Raw genomic sequence first — 10,065 nt, forward strand, 5'->3', positions numbered from 1 at the left:
GCTACTGAAACAGCAAACCTTCTGGCCGTTGCAATTTGCAGCTAGCCGTTGCAAAATCTGCCAAATAACTGTTGCATGGCACATCTGGTGCATGCAATTTTTTGTATTGCACTTACCCCCCCTCAACTTTACTAATTAGTCCAAATCATTTATTCTTCTTTGAATCTTCTACTAATACAACTTCTGCAAAGGGTAGCTATGGAATAAAAATACCTTCTCACACATGAAAATAATATTTTAATCTGATTTGGACTGGATTGTTACCACAAAATCAAAAGCAAGGGAGGTAAGTGAAATTTTGAGAACCTCAGGGGATGTCAGTGAAAGTGTCAGAAACCTCAGGGGAGGTTTCTGAAATTATCCCATATTTTAAAGGCAATGTCGGTCAAGTCTTAGCCGGCGGGATAACCCAAAAAAAAAGTCTTGGCCGGCAAGCTAACCAAAGTTTTTCTTAAAAAAGGGATAGTTTCAGAAACATCCCCAGAAGTTTTATAAAATATCACTTAACTCCCTTGAATTTTTAAAATCTCACTTAACACCCTTAAAGTAATAGTGAGACTATATGTCAATATCAAAGGTGAAAAATTATCAATAATATCCTCATATTTAAATTTCCTAAACTTTTTTTTTCTGTAAATTTCTTGCTTTTCTTTAATAATGTCAATACACACACACACACACATACATATATATAGTTGAATTACAAATGTCCATGAAATATAGGATTTAATCAATGAAATAGTCAACGCATTGGGAGAAGAAGATCAAGCTGTAGGTTTTTTTTCCCCTTTTTTTTTGTGTTTCATAACTAAGGGTTTGTTTGGATAGGAGTTTATTTGAATGATTTATTTGAGATAATTACTGTAACACTTTTTGTGATGTGATGTATGTGAGATAAAAAAATGATTGAAAAAATAAAAAGGTGATTAGAATTTGTGAAGCAAATTATTTTATTTGAAATAATCTCAATCCAAATAAACCCTAAATTTATCTATCTGTTTATTTGTTTGTTCCTATTCATATAAAACGCCAGAGAAATGATAGGTTTGCTTGGATAGTGGGTTATTTTTCCAAATATATTTGCTTATATCACCATTACAATTTTCAATACAATTTTTATCTTCCCAATTATCTTTTTATCTCACATACATCACATCACAAAAAGTGTTACAGTAAAAATATCTCAAATAATTTACAATCTAAACAAACCCGACGTAATTGGAACTTCGGACACCATAGTTTTTCAAATTTGGACTTTTTTCTTTTTATAATAAAATTTTTATGTTTCACGTCCATGAAAAAATCGATCCATTTCGAGTAAATTCTCTATATGATATTGAGGTTGAATTTCATCTATTATTGAGTTTTTTTGCTCAAATGTACAAGTTTTATATGACAATTGCCTTCAACATGATGGAGTGTTTTATTTGTGGCAATAGTTTTATTTATTTCTTTTTTTTCCATCAATTATTGGAGTATTATTGACCTGTGTGTGCTTGCCTAAATTTTGACTTGACGTAAAATTACTTCTCTGATTTCTCATTTCCAAGGAAAAGGGACCGAGGCCCGTAGAACTTGTGTGATTAGAATACCACAAGGAGCTCTTTTAAGTTTATTTTAACGCCAAAACATGAATTTATTTTGGACAAAATTAAATGTTGGTCAATAGTGGAAGAAACTAACGATAAAATGTAAGCAGAACAAAGTATGATATATATATATATATATATATATATATATATATATATATATATATATATATATATATATATATTTTAAAATAAATCTTGATAACCAAACAGTACCAGTAGTATCCAACTTTGATGGATGAAATATGTACGGATGGGGTAGAGATAGAGGGGTACAATCAATAATATTCAATAGCAATGGGGTAAATTTCTCGTCCATGACATTTTAGCAGGCAGCTCCGAGGAGGAAAACAAGGGGCATATCATTAATAGTAGATGGTTGGCACACAAGCAAGCTGCAAAGAATCTGGTGCGGGCTGTTTGGGGAGAAGAAAAAGGAACCTTCCACGAAAGTCGACTCCGGCCGCCTGATTGATTGATTAAGCAAACGCTGTCGTCATGACACATGACTCCTGACTCCGACTCCACATTTTGAGTGATGACAAATTACCGGAAACTCCAAAAATCCAAAGCACCTTCCTCGAAACCCAGCCATACGTACATACAAATACAATACTACAAAGAAACAATAATTAGGTTTGTTTGGACTGCGATTTATTTGCCAAAATATATTTGCTTACATCATCATTACAATTTCCAACACACATTTTTATCTTCTCAATTATTTTTTTATCTCACATACATCACATCACAAAAAATGCTACGGTAAAAATATCTCTAATAATTCACAATCCAAACAAACCATAATGGGAACAAAATGCCAACCCCCAACCCAGAAAACCTATAAAATCATACGCTGCTAAACTACTGCTGCTGCTGCTATGGAAAATCATACTACTCCATGATAAAAAATCATTTTACCAAGCAACTTCAATTGAAATTATTATTACTTTTCGGAGCGTTCTTAGAAAATTTTGCTCTTAAAACTGTGAAATTATGCAAAAAAAAAAAAAAAAAAAAAAAGCGTACGTACGAAACAAACAAAACTAGTAGTCTAGTACTTTGGACGGTGGCCCCGGTCCACGCAAGCACAAGCAGCAGCCTCTCAGTAAAACGACTGGAATAAATGAATGGTCCTCCCCTCCCCAGTCCCTCCCCCGCCCCCTTACTAGTTACTACTAGTAACCACCAGTGTGTGTGTGGAAGTCGCATTGCTGTCATTTGTTTAGGCTCAACTCAACAGTAGTTGGATTGCGTAGCACCTCCACCAATTTTCCTCCATTCCTTGACAAACTCCTCCCCCTTTTTCTTTGTAAATGTTGCTAGTATAAAGTAGTACTAGTACTAAATAGTTCCAACAAACTCCCCTTCTTCCTCAGGCTATCCGCCAGCAGTATTGTCCAACACTTGTGGTGGGGGGGGGGGTCACCAAACTAAAATAACTAAGATTTTTTTTTTTTTTTTTTGTATGCGTTGAAGAAAGAAGAAACTGAAGAAGGGCTTTCGAGAGGAGGAATGGAAAATAATACCAACTCGGGAATAACGGAGTCAACCGAATATGAAGACTTGTTGCCTGTGATGGCGGAAAAGCTAGACGTGGATACGTTTGTGGGGGAACTTTGTGGAGGGTTCGGGCTTCTGGCAGACACAACAAGCGGCCTGATCACATCGGCCAGCCTGCGCAACAACTGTGCCCTCCTGGGCATGGAAGGACTGAGCAGAGAGGACGCAGAGGCTATGGTGAAAGAAGGAGACCTGGATGGAGATGGAGCCCTCAATCAGACAGAGTTCTGCATCCTCATGGTCAGACTTAGCCCGGGGATGATGCAAGATGCTGAGGCCTGGCTTGACAAGGCAATTGCTCAAGAGCTGGGACACGCCTCCGCTTAGTCTCCTGCAACTTCCAAACTACTCAAATTCATTTACTTGATTAATTTACCTACTACTGGCTACTGCTGCTTCCATGTATGTACTATTTGCCTTGGCCTATACTATATACGCCATGATGATGATGCACCTTAATCATTCACAACAGAAGCTTGTGTTGTTCATGATAATTTAACAACTTTCTGAATTTCTTCTATTTAAAAAGGTCTTCTTTTCTTTTTCTTTCTTTTTAATACTCCCTCCGTCCCACTTTGATAATTTGTTTCTTTTTTTACACAGTTTAAGAAAAAGTAGTTAATTTTGTTGGAAAAGTAAATTTAGATTGCTATTTTTTTAAAATATTCTCACATTAAATATGGTACAACTTTATGAAAATTTGAATTGATGGTAAAAAAAGAATCAATTCTCATTAAATGGAGTAGGTCTATAGTAACAACTACTTACATTGAATAAAGGATATTTTAGAAAAATTAAAATACAACTACATTTTTCAATTGGAGAGTGGACTACAATTTGGGACAGATGAAAAAAAAAATACAAGATTATTAAAATGGGACGAAGAGAGTAACAAATGATTGTGATATCGAATGCGGAGAGCGGATGTCGAAAAAATGAAAAACAATTGTCCATCCAGGTTTGCAATGTTTAGTAATTTCCATAATTTGTCCCTCCTTCCTTCACAATCCAGTCCAGATGATGCCTGATGGTGTTAACTAATTGACGTTCACACATGGTAATTGGTAAAGTCAATAGCACTGCATAGACGACGCAGCGTGGATGCATTTTTTTTAAAACTAAAACAAAAATAACTGCAGTTGCTATGTAGGTTTGGCTTCCTGATTGATTGGAGACTAGAGTCGCTAGGCCGCTCAGATGCCGCCATATTCCAACGGATTTGTGCACCTTTGGACGAATTGGAGTTGATGGCCCTTCCAAAGTTTCATAATTCGACAATGTACGATTCTACTGAACTTACACCGTTGCATATTCTTTCGCATTAGAACTCAAAATTTTTTTTTTTTTTTTTTAAAAAAACGCCAGGCAAGCTCGGTCGACATTGTTCATGAATAAAAGACACCCTTACGAAATCAAATTCGCAACCAAGTTCTTCATAAATACACAACCATTAGGAACAGATCGATTCCAAACTATAGATTTCCAACACATAATCTTTAGACTAAACATCATGTGCTAGATATACACAAAGAAAAGGATAATGCAAAGCACATATAACAGCCAATTTTAAAATATCAAAATCATCCCATCCAAACCAATGCAAATTTTAAAAAGAGTGACAGAGTGAACTACGCTCTAAACCAAATACACCAATTCAGTACGCCTATCCTCCTGCATGTTGCAACTGAAACTACGGCAGCATTTACAAAAAACAAAAACTTTCAAGTCTTCCCTCCCTCACTCATCTTCATACCTTTCAAGTTCTTGACCTCCGAACAGGCGACCTGCTGTTCAAAAAAATTGAGGAATAAAAAAAGAATTCCAGCAACAATTGCAATGAAATCAAAGAACACATAAACTGACCCAAGGGAAAATTGCAAAACAGAAAGGACCCAACCTGCGGTGCCTATCATGCTCGGGACTCCTTCGCCTTTCATAAGGGCCATTGTACTTGTCATAGACAGGGCTGCGAACACGCCCATAATCAGGACTTGCTCGACCCCTTCGGTACACAGGACTCGGTGACCTCCTATAGGGACTGCCCCCACGCCCTCCATAGTCTCTTCTAGGACTGTCATATCTGTCACCCCTCTCCCCATCATCCCTTAGAGCATATTCAACAGATACCACCCTGTCCAATATCTTGCTGCAGATTCAAAGGCAATGCAGATTGTCAGGCAACAAAAACAACCAACTATCAATTATAACCAATTCATTTTCCAGACCATCCGGTGTGAAGGTAAAAAAGTAAATATGCATATATCACAAACCTCATATGTGTACACTCCAAGGCTTTGGTAGCATCTTCTTGAGTCTCAAACTGCACAAATGCAAAGTTGCGACGGATGCGAACGTTAAGAACCTTACCATAAGGTTCAAAGTGCCTTTCAATGTCACGGATCCTAGTGCGGATGGGATCAAAGTTTATGACAAACAAGGTTTTTGTTGGTCTCTGGTTAACCATTGGCCTAGAGCTATCTCGGTGTCTGCCACGTTCACCCTGCCCAAGCATAAACATGATCATATTCATAAATGACATACACAATATGGCACTCACTTAGCCTAAGAATAGCTGGCACACATGTGCGCATGCACACAGAGACGAACTTTTTCCCTTTTTTTGGGGGGGGGGGGGGGGGGGGGGGGGGGAGGAGGGGGGAAATAGGGAAACACCTTAGCCCATTCCACTGAAAGCCTGCGTCTGTCATACCCAAAGGGCGCATTGTCAAGGCCACGGATAGCATCTTCAGCATCACGCTCATCCTCAAAATAAACAAATGCAAACCCTACATTATAAAATTAAACTACTCAGAGGTAAAAATATTATAAATTGCGATGTTTATAGGCCCATTTACAAAATGCTACATCAGCAAAATCAGGGATCTTTTCCCTGGGAAAAGAATTAAATTTAGTACAACACCTGCAGATATGTGAAGGGCTGATGAAAGTAAGGATGTAGAGGCCTTGCATGAAGAACTAAATCATGATGATGATGAAGGTGTGAGAAGGGGGCAAAATAAATTTTATATCCATAGTATCATGGCTGAGTACTGATTGCTAAGCATGCTTCACCATTTTCACAGCACGAAATCAGTATATGGGACTCATGGCATGATAGAATTCAGTGATCCCCTTATGATAGTGGTGGTAGACAAGGCATGAAGAACTGATAGATGACACCATGACGACCATTCTTGTAAAATGGCAACTTAGGCAGAGAGGTAAGTGAGTAACAGGTGATCGGAGTGAAATAAATACAACGATTCCATCTTGAGTATCAGGAGAGCAGGCAGGTAGATAGGTTTCCATTGCATTAGAAATGTTATTGCACAGAAGTTGGCGAGCCAAGAAAGAAGCTCACTTTTCCTTAGTAGACGTTCCTGCGTCAAAACAAACACTTAAACATGGATACCTTTGCCAATTATTTTTTTTTTTGACAGTTTGATTATTCTACTCAAGTGACGTTGACTGAACTATTAGCTTTCCTGTTCGGGTTGCACTAAAGTTGTAAATCTTTTTAATATGCATATAACATAAGCAGCTTGTTCTTTCCCCTCTTCACTTGATTATTGTGGCTTTGTTATCCATTCCAACTACATATAATCAATGGTCAAACAAACAATTGCAACAAAGAGCTGCCCTCTAATAAGAGCTGACCTATAAATCAAGTGTGAACCTTCCTTAAGACAAGAATGGCCAAAAAGCATGCTGATTACTAATCATTTACTGCAACGTTGAAAATGAAAAAAAAAAAATTCAAGCATTCATTTATGACCTAAAAAAAATCCCAGCAACACGGCCACCCCAATTAAAATGGAGGAGGAGAAAAAGGATTTAGAGATTAGTATTTAACAAATGAGCAAAAGGACAAAAATAAACCTCAATATCTAACTACATGGAATCAAACTCATCATTTATGCGAGCCATTGATATCCTCCCTCGTGGGGAAAGCTAAGGTCATATGTGTTTTATACTTGTAAACAATCGACCAACCCACTCTGGAAAATGAAATACTATCCTAGGAACATCAACAACGTCATGTGAGAACTAGCGCAGCAACTGAAACTAGAGGAAAAAACGCACTTGAGTACATGTATATCTAAACATCGGTGATGAATATAGAATAGTTACCAGATTTCATGTCAACGCGCTCAACCCTTCCGTATTTAGAGAAGAGTCGTTCCAAGTCAGACTGGCGAGTCTCGTACTCAAAATTCCCACAGAACACTGGCCTCATCTTCCTTTTCCTTTTTTTTTCCCGACCAGATTTACCTTTTTCCTTCAGAACAAAGAACGAATTAGAAATCACTCTTTCCCCTTTTTTCTTAACAGCAAAAAAAAAACGAGAGAGAGAGAGAGAGAGAGAGAGAGAGAGAGAGAGTACCCTTGAGCTTGGGGTATGGAGGACAGGAGGAACCAAAAAGAACCCTAGCCTCCCGAATCGAAGAGGGTCCTCACCAATTACAATCTTTCCAAGGGGTAAACGGGTATACGGGAGGCCATTTTATAGCCAGGACTGGCAGGCATGGGCCGACTCCAACTGAACAGCATAAGCCCAAATGCCTCAGAATCAACCCACTGAACAACACCAAAGGGATCGGGTCAAGAACGTTCTACTGCCATCAGCAAGCCCTATCTTTAGACTTGCAAGTGTAGGTTAGGGGCTAGGACAGTTATCAAATTCATATCAATCCTCCCGGAAGAGCGTGTCTATTTGAGTCTCGCATATTGCGTTTAAAAAACCCATTGTATGCTAGTGTATAGTGATTTGAGCCTTAAAATTTTTTTGACCAATTATATAGCTATCAACCTTCAAATACAACAGTTTTTTAGGGTTGTCAATTGTGCCATCAGAGTCGGATTTTAACAAGTCTAGATTCTGTTCACCTAATTAGTATGACACTTGGATTTCAAACTATGAGTCTTAAGTTAATATATGTGAAACTCATACTTTATTTACAATACATTCGTGGCTTGGAGTTTAATACGAGTTTAGTATAAATTCATTTATTACTCTTTAATTTTCTTGATAGAATTTCTATAATGATTTTGTAGTAAAGTTAATTTGTAATATACAATATTAAAATTACACATAAATTAGTAAAAAAATCACTAAATGTACATCAATCAAAAGTTTTCCAACAATAATTATGTCTAATTATTTTAATCACATGAAAAATAGTAATAATAAAACATGATCAACAGATGTTATAACTTCTCAATAGCCTTCTCAATTTGCTCCTACAAGGATTTGTTCACCATACTGAATCTTCATTAGTTAATAAACTACCAAAAGTTTTTTCTTTTTAAACATATTTATTTAGTGAATTTAAGTCTCTTCAAAACCAATACTAATTACTAATTGTCTAATTGTATATTACATATTTAAAAATAATATAGTTATAGTTATATACATTACAGGATGTGGGTATGTATATGTGTGTACATATATATATCTATGTATATGTGTACACACATATATAATCACATCAAAGTATAAATAATATATATAATAATCGGTCGGGCTTTAATCGAGTTAAGCCTGTAGAAACTCAAGTTTGACTCACATTTTAATCGCGTTTCAAATTTAAACCCAGACTCTACCCGTCAAAGAATTATAGTAGGCTCGGCTATTTTTCTTTCGGGCCGAACGAGTCAACTTCGAGCTAGTCCGACCCATTAATAGTCCTATCGTTTTTGCCTTAATTTTGCAAGTTGCAGCTGTATGTTCTTCTCTGAATTTTGTAGTATTTGACTTGCATCCACAAATTCAAAGTTCGACTATTTTCCTTAAAATTCAAATTATTTTCCCCCAATCAATCTTTAGACTACTATAATGGATTAAGATTTTCTTCACGTTTGACTTGTTGTTTACATAGTTTAAGTGTAATCAAGTACATTAAAAGCATCAAAATAACACATAAACAAAATCAACCACAAATCCACGTTTTACTTAGATGACATGTGAACTATTTTATCACAACTTGGCACACCCAACTATTTTGCATGAATATTCAATATTGGCTCAGGCCTAGCTAGACATAAAGTGTTCAATTGGCTCATAAACGTGATAAGGGAAGGTAAAGAATACCGAGATAATTGTCCTCAATTATCTCTACCAAGAAAATCAAGAAGAGAACGTCCCCGGCCTAGAATATTTGCAAGTCAAAAAGTCCTTACCTACACCATTGGATCCGACGACTTTGGAAACCTAATCACGAATACAGCAACAAAAATGTGAATTCAGTAAGAAGTTGCTTTTTTAGCTCACATGTATCACATAAAAAAAATACTAGAATATTATTCAAAAAATTTTCAAATAATCTTCTATCCAAATTTAGGCAAATAGAAATGTATAATTATTAAGATACAAGGAAATTGAATGTACATTCCTTAACAGATTAATATGTATACAAATTAGAAAGTAATTAAGTATTGCAAATAATTTAAGAGTCACCACTCACCCAATACGACTAGATAAAAATGAGGATTATAAAATTGTCTTTTATACCGACAGCAGGCCTATACAGTCATGATTTGAATCTTATGGTGTAGTTAATTGTAAGGATGAATTTGATTTGATAGTTGATGGGTAAACTTGATCGTAGGATATAATTTTCAAATAGTGCCAAACGCATGTTGTGCTTCTACACATTTTTGTTTCATTTTTTAAATTTTATTTTAGTGTTTACATCATTTTTTGCAAACTGCAATTCGTGAGATTGGAAAATTGCGAAGTCCTGGTCCTTCATACACTACAAATGCGTGTGAATCGTGGCAATGTATATGTTAGGATACTGTCAAGTCGAGTCGAACTTGAATATCACTATGCTTGAACTCAAATTCGAATTCGATAATTATTAGTGCTATTCAAGGTTGAGCTCAAATTCGAACAAGCATATAAATTTGAGTT

General features: G+C 36.3%; 2 protein-coding genes across 3 annotated transcripts; one reads left to right on the top strand and one right to left on the bottom strand.

Moving 5' to 3' along the window:
- The first annotated feature begins 2,738 nt into the window (after positions 1-2,738).
- LOC113733352 (calcium-binding protein KIC-like) lies at positions 2,739-3,692 on the top strand. Its single transcript, XM_027259716.2, has one exon. It carries the CDS (start codon positions 3,105-3,107, stop codon positions 3,477-3,479), a length of 375 nt encoding a protein of 124 aa, XP_027115517.1. The 5' UTR covers positions 2,739-3,104; the 3' UTR covers positions 3,480-3,692.
- A 998-nt stretch (positions 3,693-4,690) lies between these two features.
- Positions 4,691-7,692, bottom strand: LOC113733351 (serine/arginine-rich splicing factor RS31-like). 2 transcript variants are annotated; one of them, XM_027259715.2, is made up of 6 exons: positions 7,537-7,692; positions 7,284-7,431; positions 5,826-5,938; positions 5,423-5,652; positions 5,050-5,298; positions 4,691-4,936 (listed from the first exon to the last, which is right to left on the bottom strand). In XM_027259715.2, the coding sequence occupies exons 2-6, from the start codon at positions 7,387-7,389 to the stop codon at positions 4,909-4,911; spliced, it is 726 nt and encodes a 241-aa protein (XP_027115516.1). In that variant the 5' UTR covers positions 7,390-7,431; positions 7,537-7,692; the 3' UTR covers positions 4,691-4,908. The 2 variants fall into 2 exon arrangements, with proteins under 2 accessions (XP_027115516.1, XP_027115515.1); XM_027259714.2 differs by having other exon boundaries at positions 4,691-4,939.
- Positions 7,693-10,065: the final 2,373 nt, after the last annotated feature.

Source organism: Coffea arabica, chromosome 2e (assembly GCF_036785885.1).
Source record: "Coffea arabica cultivar ET-39 chromosome 2e, Coffea Arabica ET-39 HiFi, whole genome shotgun sequence".
Classification (NCBI taxonomy): domain Eukaryota; kingdom Viridiplantae; phylum Streptophyta; class Magnoliopsida; order Gentianales; family Rubiaceae; genus Coffea; species Coffea arabica.

Coding starts and splice junctions, on each gene's coding strand:
- LOC113733352 (XM_027259716.2), top strand. CDS start 3,105: ATGGAAAATAATACCAACTCGGGAATAACGGAGTCAACCGAATATGAA.
- LOC113733351 (XM_027259714.2), bottom strand. CDS start 7,389: ATGAGGCCAGTGTTCTGTGGGAATTTTGAGTACGAGACTCGCCAGTCT. Junction 5,653..5,825: donor TTTCAGTGGAATGGGCTAAG/GTGTTTCCCTAT, acceptor ATGCTTGGGCAG/GGTGAACGTGGCAGACACCG. Junction 4,940..5,049: donor GAGCATGATAGGCACCGCAG/GTTGGGTCCTTT, acceptor TTTTTTGAACAG/CAGGTCGCCTGTTCGGAGGT.